Raw genomic sequence first — 21,995 nt, 5'->3', positions numbered from 1 at the left:
GCTCTGCATCAGGCCTAATTTTTCAAACCAGGCCCGGCCCAAATTTTTTTTAAAAAAATTTTTCCGCCCGGCCCGGCTTAAAATGGAAATTATTTTTCATAAAACTTAACGGCCCGGGCCTAACTTATTTAAATATAGAAATTAATTTTTATAATTACTCAAAATAAAAGACATGTATTATATGGCGTTTAGTTCTATAAATAAAATGAAAAATTTTTATAAATAATATTAAAATTTATTTAGAATATAAAAAATAAAATATTGAAATTTATATAAAAATTTAATATCAAATATTGAAATTTATATAAAAATTTAATATAAAATGGATAAATTTAAATATATTTAAAAATTTTCCAAGGCCCTATCCGATCCGGCCAGAATTTTATTTAAAAATATTAGGCCAAACCCGGCCCAAACCAGAATTTTATAAAATAATTAGGCCCGAGCCCTGCCTGAAGCCAGTACGGGTCATGTAGGTAATGGCCGGGCATACTTTTACAGATCTCTAATATCTATATCAATTTTAAAATTGAAAGATAAAGGCAAATGGTGAAATTGTCAAGAAATGTAAAAATATATAATAAGGTTAGAATTAATGTTCTTTGAAAATAAGAAGAGTATTTAAAAAAAATTTAAAGCTGTAAATAGTAGGTGGTATGGGAACACAATGATAAGGCCTATTAACTATAAGGAAATAAGGTAAAGAGTTTGGAAGTGATGGGCAAACGTAAAAGAGGAAGTCCAAAATTTCAATGGGGCCATAAAGTTAGAATAAATATGAAGAAATATAAATTAGACAAAAGAGATAGCATGTAATAACATAAAGTGGAGAAAGAAGGAGTTTATCACCAGAAAAGGTGAAAGCTAAAAGAAAAAAAATTGAAGTATATAAAAAAAATTGAATATGAAGAAATAGTTTATTTCAAATTTGTAATGATTAACATATATATTCATAAAAATACTAGTTTTGTAGCAAATAGGAATACAAATTGAATGTTGTTACAGGAAATAAAAATATAGGACTGAGAATATAAGAATTAATTAAGTACCCTGGGGAAATTTAATCACTCTTGTTTAAATATTTTTACTTTGCAACAATAATGATGGAATTTGATATGACAGGGTCCTTCATTAAGATAACCTAATTACAGATGATCTAATTTCTGATTATGATAGCATATTATGAATCTTCCTTATAGGCAGTAATTTGAGAATTTTGGGGGTTTCATAAGAATAATTAGTAGAAAGTTGGTTGTAAATAAATAATTTGAATTTTAGCGGTTAGGACTTAGTGAATTAATTCCATTTCATACGTAAAAAATATAATTTCAAATTAACTTTGGTAACCTCTTTTTAAAGCAAAATATGTTTAAAATACAACTTTTCATATTTTAAGTGATATTTTACTTATAATCGTTATATTATGCCTTTTACTATTTTTAAAAATAAGTTTATTTACCATTATTATTATATTTATAAATAATTTAACATAATTTTATTATTTTATAAAAATCATCTAGATTAGTATAACTAATAGCTGCATCTTAAGCGTGTTTATTTTATTTTTTATAATTTTGGACTAAGGTGATCAAACTTCACCAAATTATTTTATTTATAATTTTATTTAGGTATTTTTCTAATAATTTCAAAAGTAAAATTTTGGATCGGATGTGCCATTTGAAAAAAAATATCTAAATTTTATCGAAGGTTGACAAAATTTTAAAATAATTATTTGTGGAATATTTTTAATTTGGAATTGCATAGAAAATATTTAATTAATTTATTTTATCTCCGTTTAATTTTATAAGTAATTTCAAATAACATGGAATTAAAAAAAATGAATATCATTATTGAAGGGATACATTCAGAATAGTATATAGCGATTTAATGTATCGTGTTAGACAAGAATTAAACGTAATACAAATAATAATGATCTTTAATGTAATTATAAATTTTTCTATATAACAAAAAAAAACTAATTATCTACGACTTAATCGCCGCAGAACAGTAAAAATACAAATTTATATATTAAATAAACCTATTATATCAGCATATACACAAAAATTATAAATGTAAATTTTTTATTAAAATACAACACGCCGACTCCTAATGGGTCAAGAGCTATATGTCTAAAAAAATACTTTAACATTTTTGCATTTCGTGTAGGACAATTATTTCATTTTTTTTAAAATTATTAATATGTTCAATATGCATCAGGGGTTGTGGCTATAATAATCCCATAACATATTCTAGAATTTATCTCACTTTTCAATGGCTCCTTCGAAAATTTCGTGTCAATATATATGTAAGCTGTAACCCATACGTTAGATGAAGTCTAGTGAATCCTCCATTTGAACATAAAATTCTGTAAAAATTATACTATATAATTTCCCTAATGAAATTAACGAAACTGATAATGCTTCCTATTCATAGAAGAATGGTGTTAAAATTATCTTTATTTCAATCCTCCCATGTGAAACGCAGCTTTTTAATAAAGGCCGTTTGATTCGTCTCCATTACGAGATCTCCAAGAGATATGTGGCTTTTTGGTTTATAGGAAGACCCCATTTGATTATTCTTATCCGACTACTATTTTTAGAATAATATATGATAATATTAATTGAAATCAGCATATTTCGATAAAAGGATTTCGATACAAATCTTTTATAATATAGAAATTTTAATTTTCTTATTTTATTTTATTATTCTCCCATTATCCATTTCTTTATATTCAAAATAAATATAATCTGATGTATTTGAATACTTAAAAATTTTCCGAATATAAGTTTTCAATCAAAGCAGTAAATGTCGAAAAACTATGATATCCTGGAATATCCTAAAGGAAATTATAATTAAAATAATTTGATAATATAGTAACTATGACTAGGGCATTGCTTCATACTTCGTAAAAAGAGATTTAGAATAATCATGAATGTATTCTATTCGAAATAATATTAATGATAATGAAGTAGCTACGGAAAAATGATTTAGAATAATTCATAATTTATTTTATTCCAAATAATACAGGTTACTAATATATTCTGATAATATGATAACTACCAAAATATTATCGAATAATTATGGCGATATTTTCGCTATGATTTTTGAAATTAGATTTTATTGAATTTGGGATTGCATAAAAATTACTTTATTAATTATTTTACATTTTAAATTACTAAATTATATATAAGGGTATTTTTATTAATGATGATACACTTGAAAAGACAATTTTTATAATATCTTTTTTTCTTTTTGAAATATATAAAAAAAAGTAAAAGCGAGTGTAAATCTTTAAAGACCAAAATCCTTGGCTTTTCGTAAAAATATTTTAGAAATAGTTTGGAATAAGCTGTGTGGTAGAGAAAACAAAATGAAAAACCAAAATATCAAAAATTAAAATTAATAAATTTACACATTATTATATTGAGAAAATGTTTAAAAAGAAATTGGAACTATGGTTGAGTAATTACTAAATTTTTAGCCAAATAAACAGATTACATTGGCAATCCTTTTTTATTATAAAGATAGCAGCGTAAATTTTAAATAAACAAATATAAATTAAAAGCTTAAATATTAACAGATTTTTTTCCGATAAGAATATGATGATTGAGCCAAATTAACTGACATTCAGTCATTGTTCAACTATAGTTATAAAATAAAACTTATATCCATGAGAAACAACATCTATTATATATTGTTTTACCAAGAAGTTACAATGATTAAATTATAATAATTTGAATATCTGAATAACATAACGTTTTTTTATGGTTGAAAGTTAATCTAAACGCTATTCAGTAAATCAATTCTTTTATATTGATTAATAGGAGATAATCATTTGATAGCCAATATGAATATGAGACAGTTGTGATCACTTCTATTTCATGGATATATTCCCTCAAGACTGATTTAGCTTTTATTCTAATAAAAATAGAATTTAATTCTGAAGGTTTCAAAAATATTAAGATATAATTTATCTAATATATTTTTCTAAATTTTGTATGATATAATTTTAAAGCATTTTAAGTTCGAAAAAATAGTGACAAAAATGACAAATTTAAATAATATAAACAAAATATTCAAATAATTTGATAAAAAAATATTGAAAATCATAGTTGAAAGAAAGAAAGAAAGAAAGAATATGTGTTCTAAAAATATAAAGATAAATATTTTATCTTGGATTTTGATAATATATCTGAATCTAATCATTTAATCACTCTGTTATCTAGCTACGACTATTGGTTAATAGTAGACAATAGGTTTAATCTAAGGTAAGTAAAAAGTCCGGATTAGACTAATAAATATTTTATAAATTAATATATTTATTTCTAGTTTTATAATATAATATATTTAAATATAATATAATAAATATGTCTTATTTAATAATTTTCTTGTTAAAAATTAAATCGAAGACCACAGATCATTGAAAATATCAATCACTTCGTTTACACGCTTATTTAAAATGCTCTATATATTTTAGACAACGTAACCTCCACTAAGTAGACAAAGTGACCCACACTAAATATTTTTATTAGATTGGATCGGTCTTAAGTCCAAACCTACCATCATTTGTTTTTCACTAGTTTAAACGAGTGTCTGAGAATATTTAAAAAAATAAATTATAATTAAAAGAATTTAAAATAATTAATCAAATTAACTTTGGCATTATTGTTAAAAAATATCTAAAATAATATTTTAAAAATAAAACTAAATAAAATCTCATTATTAACGATATAATAATTACTTAAATTAATACAATTTCTAAATCAACACCATTAAAGATTTTATTAATTGGTTATATGATGGTTATTATTTAATTCAAAAAATTAATATTTATCATAGTTTAATGATTAGATGTAAATCATAACACATTTTGGAGTATGCCAACGAGTTAGTAATCAAAATTTTCGTTTACTTATTTTTATTTATTGAAGACGATACCCAACAACTGAGTATAACAAAAATTTCTATTATTTTTTACAATAAACTCAGATGTATCCTAATTTTTTTAAATCAATAATGATATTAGAATAGCAGATTATATTAAAATATACATTTTTCATGTTAAAAAATAAAAAACATTTTCTTTAATAAATTAAAAAATCAAAAACATAACGAGAAGAATAAGGAAGGAAGAGTAAAACTAGCAAAGTTATTTGGAGAAAAAACTGCCATTGAATTTAATTCGCTTTATAAAGAAATAAAGCGTATTACACAAATATTTCACTTAGTTGTAACACCCTATTATATATTGGGAAAAATCTGGGGTTAAATATTTAAGCACATACATTTCTGAGAGAAATTAATCGAAAGAATAGAAAGATTAATATATATCCAATATCATTTATATTAAAGAGTGCTGTCAGTAAAAAAATATAATGAGTCGCTCAAGAAAAATATGATTTTCCTTCATTATCGATAATATAGTAAAAAAAGTAAGCATATAGAATTTTATGTAATAGAATTTTCTCAATCATCTAAGATTCAGAATACAAAGATATTGCAGATTTGAGAATAGAATTTTATTTATGGCCTTTTGTTATTTAACTCTTTTTCAATTACCGTTATAAATTTAACATCTTTATAAACAGTAATAAAATTAGTGATATTAATTAATGATAAGTGTTAATATTAAAAATATTGTAGGAGTTTACTTAGCCCCGCATATATCATTTATTATTGGAAGAATATATTTAATTTTTTTTTTTCATTTTGAAATATCACTTAAGGATTTTGAATATTAAATTAATTTAAGTGAATTAACTTTATATTTTTTATCAGACTCTTAAATTCATTAAATTATATACTTGAAGGTTTAGGTAATCTGGTCGTCACTATGATAGATATTCAGTTATATTAAATATTTGTAAATTCATATGATTATAATATACATAAAATATATTATACAAATCGACATCTTCTGATTTAGCAATAGAAAGAATAGAATTTGCAATAATAATATTATAGAGATAATTTTAAATTTTATTTTGAATTAATTTAAGATGTGATCGACATATAATATAAAAATATTGTTAAATTTGTCATTAAACATTAAAATAAACCTGTAGGTTGAGAGACTGCAGTGGTTACTAAAATTTACATTATATTATATTATTTTCTAATTAATATATAGATTATATTATAAATAGAATTATTTTAAAAGCAATATTTATTAATCGTAGAATAGAATAGTTTCTTGCAACAAAACCAATTTTAATATATTCTTCTTAAATCATTTTAGTTTACAGAAAAATTTGCTTTCAGAATGCAAGTTATGTCTAGGGTCTAGGTTATCTATTATATTTCAAAATCAATAGCCAATAATTAAAGCCAAGCATATAAATATCTTTTTATTAAAACGGGCAAGATGTTTTAAATTTTGGCTGGTACTTTATGAATCTATCACCATATCATTTAAAAATCTGGGGTAAAATATCGATGGCAATATATTTCTGATAGAAATTAATTTAAAAAAATCTTATAAAAATTTTTATAAATCATAAGTTATATATATCAAAAAAATGTTTTTGATAAAATATAATAAGGAGTAGAATAAGACACATATGGTTTATATTCATTATTTGATAATATAGTAAAATAGGAAGCCTAAAAAATTTTCTCAATCATATAAGGTCCAGAATATCAAACTGGTATGAAAATATAAATAGCGATTTTCGCTTTGTTTTAACAGAATTTTTATTCATTATCAATTATTGGACACACATTCTGATTATCATTAAAAATATGACAATGTATGACATAACATATCATTAATAAAATTAGTTGTTGTGTGATTTAGCTTATGACATCTGTTACCTCAAACTATATGTTGGAGTATAATTTATTAACTAGATACCATCTTTCATGAGCATAAACGACTTAAGTCGATCATCATATATATTTTATTACTAGATGCATATGTATCGGAATTATTTTTCCTTTTAATTATTTTTTTTTGAAATCAATAAATTTATAATAAAATGATTACACAAGGTTTAAGCACTCTGGATGCTGTGATTAAGATATTATATTAATTATTTCTCAGTTCAGATGATTAAGAATAATATTTTATAAAATTAACATTTTATGATTAAATAAATATGAGAATAACATTTACAACAATAGCATCATATAATGATTTTGAATTAAAAAAATTTTAATATAGTTAAGTTAAGAAAATTTATTATTAAACATAATGGCATACATGGTGGTTGAGGGAGTGAACTGGTTACTAAAATTTTTGTTAATAATTTATTAAATAATTAATATATCAGGATTATATTATAGTTGAAAATTTTAAAATCAACAGTTATTGATCTATCAATATCAAAAATTAGCATTACCCAACAATAACATTTTATAAGCTATTTTGAATAGTTCCTTTTTAAATTAATTAAGCTTAAGATCATCAAATATTCTAATCAAGTTTTGAATTTATCATTGAGCATAATATCCCTGTAGAGTTGAGATTGAGGGAGTGTAGTGTGTACTACTATTTTCTAGATTTTATTTGTTAAATTATAGTGTGTCAAGTTTTGAGTCTCAAAACTTATTTTAAATTGAGCGGTTCAATAAGCCGCATGAGTCGGTTTAAATTAATTTGGAATCGGCCTGTTATTATTATTTACTCCACTATGATAATATTTAAAAAAATTTAACCACTTTAAACCGGGAATTTAGATATTTTTAAAATTTGAAATGATTTATGTATATTATTTTATTAGTTTTGAGCGAGGTAAAAATTAAATATCAGTTAGTGGGAAAAGATTTAGATTTGCCAAATCTCAAGGGATACGTATTATTATTTTGGCTAAAATCTTAATCGGGCCATTTTCAAAAATTGTCTCAAATCGGCCTTTTAACAAAACTAATATCCTATTAACGAGTTCCATGAAATCAATTTATACTCTGACAAAAGACTGGGTATAAGTCATTTCATAAATTGCCTACTAAATCGGAATTTTATTGACACCTTACACGAATGCGACTATATTAGATAATTGCATTATCTAAATTGGGTCACCAGAGGAAAGGCTAACGTAGACATTTGTATAATTCTCAAATATCCATTTAATATTTTCTTAATAGAACAGGTATTGAAATCCAATGAAACTAGAAAATAATTCAGTTGTTGAATGATAATTGTTTACATGTGCTGCATAATAAACTTTGCATTTATTTTATTTCTAAGATTTTAATAATTTGAATCGACTCTGAACTTTTTTATTCCTAATTTTAATTTTTTTTCTCAAACCAATATTGCTTTGTTACTTCATAGCTCTGTTATAAAGAGCACAAAGATTCACTTGGCAGTAAGGCCAGAATATTTAGTCAAGTATCAAAGTTTAGCTTGGAATAATGGACTCGGATTTTCTTTATAGTTCGTATTCATTAAAACTAAAAATGATGAATAAAGTTTCATATAATATTTATTTTGTACAGCTATAATATAAAAAATTATATTATAATTTATAAATCGATGTAATATAATTTTACCCCTTTTATTTATAATCATTAGCGATGAGAATTAAATGTCTGATTGAAGAATATGCTTTTAGCAAGGTAGAGCCATTTATGTGTTATTCTTTTATGATAGATTACATAATGAACAAAGATTTTTTTGAAAAATCAGGAATGAATCAATGGTATAGTATGTAAGAAAAACCTCCTTATGTTCCTTTTCTTTTTTTAAATACATTACAATATTTTATTACTTTTTTAAAAAAAAAAAATAATATAGATTTTATATTTTTATATAGCTTATACCTTTTATTGTAAGGTGTAAACGTTTTTTAAATCGAAATTTTATTCTAAAAAGTTTAAATTTTTTTTTAAAGTATTAACAATATATAGGGTAGTGGTAGGATGCAACATGCATGTAAAAAAGCGTGCATAAATGAGAGTAATTTCTATAGCTATTTGTAATTCTTCCAAATCAGGACGAAGCTCTCTAATTTTTGGAATTTATGATAAATTTTGAATATATAATAACATTGATTGAAGAAACAATTAATGCGAATTTATAAGATATTATGCTCTAGAAGAAATCACAGAGAATATAAATATGTATAATATTTTATTGAGCAGATAAATAATGGTATTAGAAAATATATTTTTTTTGACTAACAATAATAGGAATGGCATCACGTTAAAATGACATTATACATATTTATAACTACGAAATAATTTTAATAAAATATATTTTATAACTACCAAATAATTTAATAAATATAAGAAAACATTGGGGTTTAGTTTAATAACTGATTCTTGTTGTTACTATAATTTTAGTCGTGATTTAATATATTGAATTACATTATTAAGGGAATTATTCAAACATTAATTTTTTGATCCAATAATAATAAGAATGGCACACATCTTAAAATAACATAGGACGATTTTGAATAATTATAATTACATAATAAATTTTGAAATTTATTAATAAATATATGTTCGAGTTTCTCTAATAGTAGTGCTTACTAAAATTTACGTTTGGATTTATTATAGTGATTTTATTAATTGATAGAATTTAATCAATTTTTTTGATCAAACAATAAATATGAATGGCGTCACATAAAATTAAAATGATATGAACGATCTTGAATAAATATAATTTATAATTACGAAATAAATTGTTAAAAATTTATAAATCTATTGATGTAAATAAACCTGGGGTTGGAGTGTCGCTTGGAGTGGTAACTAAAAATTCAATATATGAAATTTATAAATAGAATAATTATAACTTTTTTGTTCTAACAATAAAAAAGAATAAAAACATTATATGGACGAATTTGAATAAATATTCTTAAATCTCCCAAGTATAATTTAAATTTTGCTATTTATCAAAGAATAATATAAAATACTTGTAGGTAGAATTTTTATAATTGTAGTTGTCACTTAAATTTTAGTTTACGATCCATCAAAAAAAAGTAGCGCGATATTGGTTATTATTTTTTAAAAGTATCTTTGGCTACTTTTTATAAAAAAAATTGAAAAATAAATTTGTTTTATTTTTTGCTTATAATGTAATTTCATAGTATATATTAATAAATTTTAGTTAATTTTGATTATAAAAAAATTTATGAAACAACAAGCAAATAGCGACACATTTACCATAAAAATGATTTTATTATCCAAAATATTCAGTCCTCTTTCATAATTTTGCATCAATGAAATCTATACAATTCCAATATATCAAAATTTAATTGTAGATTAATGATACAAGAAATTTAAGTAAATACTTTTTCCTTTAATATTTCCTTTACTTTTAGATCACCAATCATCCTCAATTATTATACATCAATTAATAAACAAGTTCTTTTATATTATTCCTAACATAACACTCTACATTATCAATTCTATCATTCTTACCAATCTTTACAATTTACTCTTATTTATACCAAAAACTGTTAACTATTATAAAATTGTCATCCAAACATTTTATATATATAAAACACAATCATTATTCACACTTGAAAAGGATAATACATTTAATCTCTTATCTAATTATACTATTGATTCAAATCCGTTAAAGCAAGCTAATATTGCTATAAAAGCAGAAAGGGAAACTGAATATTTCACAAAATAATAAAATAATTGCCAACAGAAAATAATTCTCTGCCAAACATTTATTCAGAAAATGATATTGAAAATGTGATTTCTATAAGACCACTTGCACATCATTATGCTATGATACAAAACTTTGACAATGATTTACCCAAAAATATGACTGATAGTTAATTACATTGTATTAGAAGAATATGGACTCTATAGCTTACTATTGCAAAAACCCCTTCATGGACTAAATATTACAAGCTAGACTGCAAACTAATATGAATTCAAATAAATACAAAAATTAAATGATATTGAAAGTGGGATTTCTATATGATCACTTGCACATAATTATACTATGAATAAATCATCTTCCATAATCAAACCTCAAACATTGAATAAAACTTATCAAAAATTGCCAAACATTTATTCAGTTAATAATATTTCACCAAATATTTATCCAGAAAATGATATTGAAAGTGGGATTTCTATATGATCACTTGTACATAATTATACTATGAGTAAATCATCTTCCATAATGAAACCTCAAATATTAAATAAATCTTATCAAAAATCAAAAAAATAACTCATTAAACTTCCTTAATATACGAACCCACAAGAAACCTATATTTGAAAATAAAAATAATATCCAACATTTTCACTCTTAAACTGATAAAAAAATTTTAATTCATGAGCTTACCAGACCTCAGCACAGCTTCTACCAAATCTAACTGCCCTTTATGTAATAAACTTGTTAAGGTAACCTGATTGGGGCTATTGCCATCTCATCGAAACCAGAAGATAAAATGTCCTCAATCTGGGCTTCCCATCTTATCACCAGCTATCCCTCGAACCCTAAATGCCTTTTCTGCTCTTGCCCTCGCACAACCTATAGTTACCATTCCCACATTGACTGATGTGCCTACTAGCCCAATAGTTCCCACCTCAACCGCCGAAAATGCTCTTACTTTCAATCCAACCGACTCCACAGATGTAGAAATATTTTTAGTCACACCATTCACGAATACCTAAGGGAGCAAGACTTCAAGTTGCCAAACACCTCTCAAAGAACTTGACTTCCTTGATAAATAATTATTCTTCCATAAAACACTGGTTAGACACCCTGTTTGCCTTTACTACCTTGCAAGTTCCTGATCCTGGCAGCAAAAAATCTCTGACACAGCAAATCAAGGATGCTACTATCTACCCCTTACCCATCAATCACTTTTCCACATCTTTTAAAGGTGATGACACTAATAAAAATAAAAATCACAAAAATGACCTACTCACCAAGGCCAAGCTTATATCTAAAAAGCTGGATAACCTGAATGTTAAATCCGCCATACGACTGGCAACATCTGACAATAAGCTAGCTCCCTACGATCAAACAACTTATCAAGCTCTTCTCCTAAAACACCACCCACACGATCTTAAGGACGAAATACCGTCTTACCCCGAAGCTCCTCTAATTGCAACCACTTTTACCTCAAGCGAGGTTAGAAAGGCTATTCTCTCCTTCAAACGCGATTCTTCACCGGGGGTTGATGGGTTTCGCCCAATATTCCTACAGGATCTAACCGCACCTTACATCATACAACAATGCGACGTTTTGGAAAAAATTATTCAACTCATCAACCGTATGCTTGCTGGAGACTTACCACCCGCCATTATTCCACTCCTTTATGGAGCTAAACTCATCGCCCTCCATAAACCTAATAAAGATATTCGCTCTATCGCTATTGGGACCACTTGGCGCCGATTAACCGCAAAGCTAGTAGTGAACAGAATATTGTTCACAGTATCCAATCACCTGTGCCCTAATCAATTAGGAGTCAACGTAAAAGGGGGATGTGAGGTATCCCTACACATGACCAGAATGTATCTACAAACAGACCCCAGTGACGATATCCTATTTAAGATAGATTTTTCAAACGCTTTTAACTCTCTAAAACGTACAGCGTTTCTTAATCCCATCCTTACCCTTTACCCAGAATACTCGCAATTCATCTTCGATTGTTATGCTAGTCCATCGCATCTTCAATTTGGAGATAGAATGATTCCTTCTAGTAGTGAAATACAACAAGGTGACCCACTAGGCTCCTTCTTATTCTGTCTGGGCATTAATAGCCTAATACAAGGCATAAATGACCAATGTAAACTAAACCTTCATAACTGGTATATCGTCGATGGTATACTAGGCGGCTCACCCAGCGAAGTTATGAAGGCGGTCGAAATAATAAAATCCAGCGAGAGCAGTTTGGGACTGCGAATCAATCAAGACAAGAGCGAATATTGTCCTCTTAGAATCATCGACCTTAACTATGATCCTATGTTCAATCATACACCATTGAACTTGAACTTCTTAACACATCTCGGATCTCCAGTGGGTAAAGACGAGTCCTTTGTCAAGTTCTTCGCTGACACTCTACTAGAGATATACCTTATGCGCGGTACACTATCTCGCCTCCCAGCCCACCAAGCGTTCTTTTTATTAAAGAACTACCTCCTAATCCCAAAAATTCTATAAAAACTCCGATCGTCACGTATCTTCCAATACGACGTCAACCTCCACACGAGCTAGAGATTAAACACCTCACAGAGGATATACTCAATCTCAAATTCGGAGACCTATCTTGGCTACCTACCTTGCCAACCAAATCCGGCGGCATTGGCATACGAGCGCCTTCCCTACTCTCTGTTAGTGCGTTCATATCCTCTCGCCTGTCCTGCGAGCCCATCATACACGCACTTACAAAACATCCTGACCCTTTACTTCTCCAGGCAATTGATCTATGGAAATCTCTTTCATTAGTCGATCCTCCCTCATCAGCACTGCAGAAGGACTGAGATAAGCCTCTAGTTGGCAACTCCGTTGCATACCTTAAATCTAGGAGCCAACCCGAGAACTATTCTCTACTCTTCTCCATTTCCGCAGACAGCGGGTATGAATTTCTCGAAGCTTTTCCATCGCGAAACCTTGACCAGCTCCTAAGCAATGATGAGCTACGTCACGCCATCGGTCTAAGACTTAATTGTGATATGGTAATACCCTATCACTGCATCCTTTGTCAAACGCCGGTCAACTCCAAAGGCCGTCACTCTTTACACTGCAAGCGCTGTAGAGGCAGATTCATTAGACATTCAAAATACAATGATACTATTGCCAGGGCCCTAAAATCTGCTGTATCCCATCAACCCTCGAACCTACTGGACTCTACAATTCTGATGGTAAGGGTCCCGATGGCTCTACCATGATCCCTTGGAAGAGGGGGGAAATTCCTAACCTGGGATTTCTCATGCATCGATCCCCTTGCCGCTTTTAATATAAATAGAGATGCTCTAGTAGACGCCGAGACGTATAAACTCGCTAAGTATTCGCCATCACTTCCGGCCAATTACACATTCCTACCACTAATCTCCACGATCGTTCGGCTCTCATGCCCTGGCCTTCTTTAAAGAGCTGGGGGAACGGATCTCTACTAGAACCGAAGATCCCAACAAGGGTTACTACCTACGCCAAAGTTTAGCCCTCAATATAATAAAATCCAATTACCTCAGCTTCATATTCTCAATGACTGATACCCCCTAATCACAGAATCGGCGATGAGAAGAGCAATTAAGAACAAGAGAGGGATATTCAGATGGAAGTCAACAAAAGAACCAAACCCTAATCACAGAATCGGCGATGAGAAAAGCAATTAAGAACAAGAGAGGAATATTCAGATGTAAGAAGAAAAACTGAAGGGCAAACTATGAAAACTCATAATTCTTTTAAATCATATGCTCAATTTATTATATTAATTTACTATATATTATTATTTATCCTTAAAAGATTTAATAACAAATGTGATTATTTTTTAAATTGACATATTAATGAAATTTACTATTATATTGATCTTTATTATATCATACATTTTATATTTTTCAATTTATTGCAATATTAAATTTATATTAAAAAAAATATAGGGAATTATATTATTAAGGGAATTATTAAAACATTAATTTTTTTTGATCTAACAATAATAAGAATGTATCCATATTGTAAAATAACATATGACGATTTTGAATAATTATAATTTATAATTACTTAATCAATTTTGAAAAAATTTTGATATATATATTAATAAATATATATATACCTGCGGGTTGAGTTTCACTGGTAGTAGTGGATACTAAAATTATCGTTTACGATTTAATATAGGGATTATTATTTTTTTTAATATTAACTATTAAATATAACTTTTTAATTTAACAATGATAATAATTGGTCGATGAATAAATATAACTTATAAACTAATTAATCACTTTAAAAGAAGTTTTGAAATTTATTAATAAATATAAATAAACCTAGGGATTGAGTTTTGCTGATTGTAGTTCCTAAATTTTTGTTTGGATTTATTATAGTGATTTTATTATTGATGTTAATTATCAATTTTTTTGATAAAACAATAAATAAGTATGGGGTCAAAATTAAAAAGATATGAACGATCTTGAATAAATATAATTTATAATTACCAAATAAATTATAAAAAATTTATAAATTTATTGATGTAAATAAACCTGGGGTTGGAGTGTTGCTTGGAGTGGTTACTAAAATTATCATTTTAATATTTAATATAGGGAGTTGTAATTTAATATAAAAGATTAAATATAACTTTTTAATCTAACAATAATAAGAATTGGTCGATATTGAATAATATAACTTATAAACTAATTAATCACTTTAAAAGAAGTTTTGAAATTTATCAATAAATAAACATGGGGATTGAGTTTTGCTGATTGTAGTGCTTACTAAAATTTATGTATGGATTTATTATAGTGATTTTATTATTGATTAATTATCAATTTTTTTGATCAAACAATAAATAAGAATGGGGTCATATAAAATTAAAATGTAATGAACAATCTGGAATTAATATAATTTATAATTACCAAATTAAAAAAAATTAATAAATTTATTTATGTAAATAAACCTGGGGTTGGAATGTCGCTTGGAGTGGTTACTAAAATTATTTTATAAAATGAATATGAGTAGGTACAACTAGGTTATGGCACGGTGGATTGATATACTATGAGGCCTGCAAATTTCTATTAAAATTTATTGACATAGGTAAAAACCTTACTGAGGATCCCCGAAATTATATGCATTTTTGGCAGTGTGCCTTAAAAAAATTCTTTTTTCTGGGCTCAAAAGTATCTATTATGAGAGAAACAATGGGGGTTAAAGTTATATTAGGAATGCTAATGTATTTATTAGGTTTTAGAGCTAAAGGATGGTTCAAAAAACATGTATAATCCTAGGCTGGCGAGATTCCCCTGATACATGGAATAAGTGTCATTCCATACGCCTGATATTGTCCCCGAGATTAAAACTCAAAGTTGATGAAATATTAGCTGAAATGAAAGTTCTAGCAACATTATTATTTAAACAAAACAATATATGAATTACATTTGTAAAAATAAAATTATATGGCCTATTTTGAATAAATATAATTACTTTCCATTTTAAAAAAAATTTGAAATTTAGTAATACACACCTGGAGGTTGACTTTCGCTGATTATAGTGACTAAAATTTTTATTTATTTGTGATTACATTATTGATATAATTATTTAATTATCAACTTTTTATCTAGCAATATATAAGATTAGCATCATATAAAAATAAAACGCTATGGCGATCATGAATAAATATGTTTTCTTATAACAACCAAATATACCCAAAATATTTTGAAATTTTAATGCAAATTAACCTGGGATTGGAGCTCTGATTGGAGTGGTTACTAAAAAAATTTATTCATTATATGATGATTACAAATAAAATAAAAATCAACCGTTTATTTGAAATTAACATTTTATATGATTAAATAAATATCGTTTTAAAGAAATTTTGATATTTATCAAATAATATTATAATATACTTGGAGGTTGAGTTTCTATGATAGTAGTGGTTTGTAAAATTTTAGTTTACGATTTATTATTGTGATTACATTGTTAATGGAGTTATTTTAATATCAATATTTTATATCTATAATAAGAATGGCTCACATCATAAAAGATATTTATGACGTTTTTTAATAATTATAATTTATATAAATCAAAAAAATTTATAAATAAATATATATGTGAGTTGAGTTTTTCTGATTGTAGTAGTTATTAAAATTATCATTTACGGTTTAATATATTATTTAAACTATTTTATAACTTTATGAAATAACAATAATAAGAATGACATCATGTAAAAATAACATTATATGGTCGATTTAATAATTTATAAGTACTTAATCAATTTTAAAAAAGCTTTATAATATATTAATAAATATAAATAAACCTGGGGGTTGATTTTCGCTGATTGTAGTCGTTGCTAAGATTTTAGTTAGCAATTATATATGATAACATTATTAATGAAATTTTTTAATAATAAATTTTTCCATTTTGAATAATTATAAAATTTATTAATAAACATAAATTAACCTGGTGTTTGAGTTTTGATTATGGTGGTACCTAAAAATTTATTTGTGAGTTTAATTTTATGGGGATTGGGAATTACATTATTAATAAAATAAAAAAATTAACATTTTAAATTTGAAAATTACGAGAAAATCATCATGTAAAAATAACTATAATTTAAATCTACTTCATAAGTTTTAAGTATTTAAATTTTATCCAATGCATCTCACTTTTATTTAATTTTCAAAGAATATAGATCAAAATACTTTAAAAAAATGCAATTTTTTAAAATGTTTGATAAAATTCAATTTTTTATTAAAATTCATATACAAATATGAAAAAAAATAATTATTTAAAAATTAACATTTAATAAAATATATGACATATATCAGTTTAAGTTATAAAAAAAAATACAAATGTATATTTTTATAAAAAGAAAAAAAAAACATTTAAAAAAAAGAAATATCAAATGGCGAGGTCGGGCCATGATGTTTTAAATATTTGATAATTAGATCCAAATACAGATACGGCGATTTTCTGCTTGAGTTTGTAAAATGGAGAAAGGCATGATTTTTTTATTGATTTGGATATTGTTTTGAATAGATCTAAAGCCGCTTGTCCAAAAGAGCAGGTTGATGTAGCTGCTATTGGAACAAATTGGTTATCACACATTAGGTGTGAATATTTTAAATTTTTTAGGGATTCAGCTCTGTTAAGGGGATCATGGCAATTATTAGATGGAGCCATGGGATCAATGCAGGTAAAATCTCACTTTAAAGGCTTTCCCATGAAAAAGGATACGATTTGCCGTCAGGGCGTTTTTTATCAGGATGTAGGTTCTAAAATACGGGAAAAATTGGCTTTTTAAAAAAAAGAAGCTATTATTGCATTTATTTTATCATGTCGGCTGATTTTTGATATAAATTTACAGTGGAGAGCGTGTCTCCATATGCGTCTGCCGATTGATTGCATTTATTGCAAATATAATGGTTTAAGAAAGGTACACCCAAGCGTAAATTGATTGCATAACGAAAAGCGTCGTTATCTATTAGCTGGTTTTTTTAAATACTGGGATATGAATCTGACCATTCATGGCCAGAGTTGTTGAAATTAAGAGATCTTAGGAGGGATTTATATTGGTGATCATCGCTCAAGTTGAGGTAAGCTAAGGAACGAGATACCAATCCTTGATCCCAATCTTTTTGTTTCGTTGAATCTGGCGGGGCTGTGTTTGCTAAGACATTAATGTTCCAACAACGTAAGGCTTCATCTAATAAATTATCTTTATCGATGGTAATAATTTGCGAGGTAATATTTTTTACTGATAAGGTTGATGAGATGAAGGAAACAAGGGCTATACTTAATGCCGATCTTAGGCCTAGTCCTCCGGATTTACATGGGAGAGTTGCTTGAAGCCACGAGTTAGAATCGAGTTTGATGTTTAATAACTCTGTCATTATTTGTAGTATCTTTTGTTCATATTCTTTTAAAGAATTTTAAAAGAACAGGCACCAGAAGTTTTTAAACAATACTGGATTTGTGGTAAGGGCGTTTTTGAGAATGTAGTATGCTTGATGGATGGATAATTTTTTAAGATCGATAGTTTGGGGAATAGTGATTGAAGGTGATTATTTAAAAAATTAAAAACTCCCTCTGCACCTCCCAATGGGGCTCCTAATATACTGAAATCTTGTAAGGGTGTCCGTCTAAAGTTATCTAATATGGTGTCTGTTGTAGGCGGAGAAGGATAAGTTTCGCATTTATTTATATTTAAGGATGAATTAAGTTCATCAAAGTGTTTGTTGATTATATCTAGACAATTCTGGATTGAAGAAATGGTCCCCGATATAGTACAATCGTCAAGGTACCAAACATGTAGATTGAGTTTGCATGAAAGAGCAATATCACTTATTAGGTGTCTAAGGGTATAGCAAAAAAGTAGGGATCCTAATGGGTCATCTGTTGGAGGTCTTCTGCAGAATTATTAATATAATCATTAAATTTGAATAAGGAAGGAATGCCATAGCTAAGATGGATGTAATTGTGGTAGTCAGGGAATGTTTACAAGAAGGTATCGATCATTTTATTCCTATTAATGAATTAAAGGCATTGGATATGTCTAATTTTGCTATATAATCTTCAGGTTTGAGGTTAGATAAAACTAGTCGACTGCAATGGATTGCAGCTTCACAGCCTCTTTTTACTCCAAATCCCACTTGGTAAGGAGCTAAGCTTAAGGTTATTGTAAATTTGAGTCGATTACAAATAATTTTTGAAATGGTTCATCGATAGAAAATTCCAATAGCTATTGGGAGCACTTGATTTTCAGCTTTTTCAAGTGCAATTAGTCGAGCACCAAACCCAAGAGGTCAATAATAAATGAAGGTGTAAGGAAATCCAGCCCTGGAGCAGAATCGTTTGTAAAAAATTTAATAGCTGTTAAGGCTTCTTCGGGAGTGATATTTATCTTTGAATTTATTACAGTATTTGAGGAGTGTATTTGGGGCTCGGATGTTTTTCTAAAAGTTGATTTCTTGTGGTGATATTATCGGGTGCCAAAGTGTTTGCGTTAGCAAGAGCTCGGAGAGCTCTTTTTAGATTATTAATCTTATATATTAGTTTGTGTGAGGGGTTACTTGAAGTCTTTTTAGCAGGATCGTTGATATTTGGTGATAATTTTTCAAAATTAAGATCAAAGTTTTCAATTCTTTTTTTGATTGTTTGGCATAGTGGGGTTGGATTATCTTTTAGTGGTTTTGATAAAATTAATGTTGGGAAATATATCAATTTTCTCCAATTTAGATCTTCTAAATTTTGTAAAATATTATTAATAATTTTGTTATAAAAAGGATAAATTATTAAGGGCTGCTTTTGGGATTCGTGATATGGTAGGGCTAAAATAGCTTGTTAAAAATTTTGGGTATTCGGATAATTTTTTATAAAGGTCTTTTCCTGTGTTGGATTTTCATTTGGTGGATTAAATAATTGATAGTCATTTGGGGTTGAATGGTGGTGGAATAACAGGTGAGATGCTAAGTGATGAAGGTTCAAGCAGGGATACGTATTTTTTTTTATGTTTATCTCTGGCTTGTTAAATTTATCTAGTACTATAAAAATATTTAAACTTATATTTCAAAATATTATTTTTTTTTTACAAAAAATAGAAAATAAACAATCAATAATACTTAAAAATAATAATAAATAAAAATTAAACAATCCTAAACTTATTAATAGATAAATAACCAATAGTAATTACTGCTCTAAAACCATAATCTTATAATAACTTTTGATAATAATATATAGAAATTTATTCAAAGAGGTGTTTCCTATCTTGATTTTATATTTTATTTGCTTACGGGTTATTAGATTAAAAGGATTTTTTAAAATTTAGCATTTTTTTAAATCAAACGATATTAAAAATAATATCTTAACAATAATATTTTATGGAATGATTCGAATAGATTCTTTTTTAAATCAATTTTTATGGACTACTAAATAATTTTAACTATGTTTTAAAATTTATCGATTAAATATAAAAATATATTTGAGGAAAAAGAGGGTTCTAAAATTATTGATATTTTATTATATTTATTATTGATAATTAGTATATCGACATAAATATAATATATTCAACATTTTTATTTATACAATAAAGAATATCATTTAGAATAACAAAAATGTTGTATTAAGTATTTTGAGTTTCTTTTTAAATAAAAACAAATTAGGTCTCTATAAGTCGACATTTTTGATCTAGATCAAACAAAAATATGATAATAATTATTTTAATTAATTTCGGTTAAGAATGAAATAATTCTGAACAAGTTTAGAAATTGCCACTTAATATCAGCTGATTTTATTAATTAATTATGTTGTTTTATGACTTAAATAATTATATACAAATTAAAAATATTATTATTTTTATTATTTAATAAATATGAGCATGTTTTATTTTCATCCATTAATTATCACAAATATGAAGTAAATAAAGCCAAAATTTTAGTTAACATAAAATTATATCTTTTATCATAGACTTCTAAATGCCCAATTCTATAATTTTATACATTAGGAGCCATTTGCAAAATAGCACCTTTTATTTTAATAAATTTATGTAGTGATTTAAAAGTTTAATATTTCATGTACTTATGAAATTTTTTATTTTTTATTTAAATCGCACATATATACATTTCAAGATATAACATTTTAAAAAGATATAATATAAAAATAATTAATTATTTTTTAAAAAAATTCATATTTAATGAATGTATAAACTGAAATATCATTAAACAAATTTTATAATAATAATAATATATAATAAAAAAATAAAGTAACATTTCACAGAGATAAAAAATTTAAAAAAATTTATTTTAAATATTTTATTATATAGCAAAAAAGGTTTAATTAACAATGGAATATTAATATATATATTTTATAATATCTAATGATAAAAAATTTAAGTTATAAATAGTTATTAAAATTTATTATAAACTTTTATTTATATATTCACTAATAATTATATTCTGAAATTATCTTAAACTTATAACATCTTTGTATAACGAAATTTATATTATATCTTTTTGAAAAGATTTTGCAATTTATATTTATATGCGATTCGAATAAAATTTTAAAAAACTCTTGAATATATGAAATATATTTAATGTTAAAATCATTATAAACATGGACATATTAAAATATAAATTTTTATTTTGCAAATGGTGATTATTTCAAATATGTTTTTTTTACCTTTGAAAAGTTTATGTTAAGAAAAATATCGTACAAAATCAGCATTCTGAGACTAATTGTTTTTTTTATTCTAGTTTAAAACTACCAAATAAATTTAAATATTAATAAATATAATATGCTGATGTTATGTTATTGTCTATTTCGTTATTATAATTATATTCTGATTACATAAATTAATAACATTTTATTAACTAGCGATTACAAAATGTCACAGGGTAATAATATAATTCTATCGACTATTTAAAGTAATTTTTAAATTTCT

General features: G+C 26.0%; 1 protein-coding gene across 1 annotated transcript in view; it reads right to left on the bottom strand.

The window, feature by feature from the left end:
• Positions 1–21,995, bottom strand: part of LOC135926664 (mucin-17-like) — a 114,917-nt gene that overhangs the window by 36,190 nt on the left and 56,732 nt on the right. Inside the window, exons 4-16 of the mRNA XM_065462593.1 lie at positions 17,018–17,047; positions 16,875–16,907; positions 16,465–16,479; positions 16,297–16,326; positions 16,083–16,112; positions 15,519–15,548; positions 15,106–15,135; positions 14,893–14,922; positions 14,685–14,717; positions 9,664–9,693; positions 7,202–7,228; positions 6,060–6,086; positions 5,805–5,831 (exon numbers count right to left, since the gene is read on the bottom strand). Of these exons, the coding sequence (XP_065318665.1) occupies positions 5,805–5,831; positions 6,060–6,086; positions 7,202–7,228; positions 9,664–9,693; positions 14,685–14,717; positions 14,893–14,922; positions 15,106–15,135; positions 15,519–15,548; positions 16,083–16,112; positions 16,297–16,326; positions 16,465–16,479; positions 16,875–16,907; positions 17,018–17,047 (372 nt within the window). The remainder of the gene's footprint in view (positions 1–5,804; positions 5,832–6,059; positions 6,087–7,201; positions 7,229–9,663; positions 9,694–14,684; positions 14,718–14,892; positions 14,923–15,105; positions 15,136–15,518; positions 15,549–16,082; positions 16,113–16,296; positions 16,327–16,464; positions 16,480–16,874; positions 16,908–17,017; positions 17,048–21,995) is intronic.

This window comes from Gordionus sp. m RMFG-2023, chromosome 3, assembly GCF_954871325.1.
Source record: "Gordionus sp. m RMFG-2023 chromosome 3, tfGorSpeb1-WG-v2, whole genome shotgun sequence".
Taxonomy (NCBI): domain Eukaryota; kingdom Metazoa; phylum Nematomorpha; class Gordioida; order Chordodea; family Parachordodidae; genus Gordionus; species Gordionus sp. m RMFG-2023.
This window is presented reverse-complemented; position numbering and strand designations above follow the sequence as displayed.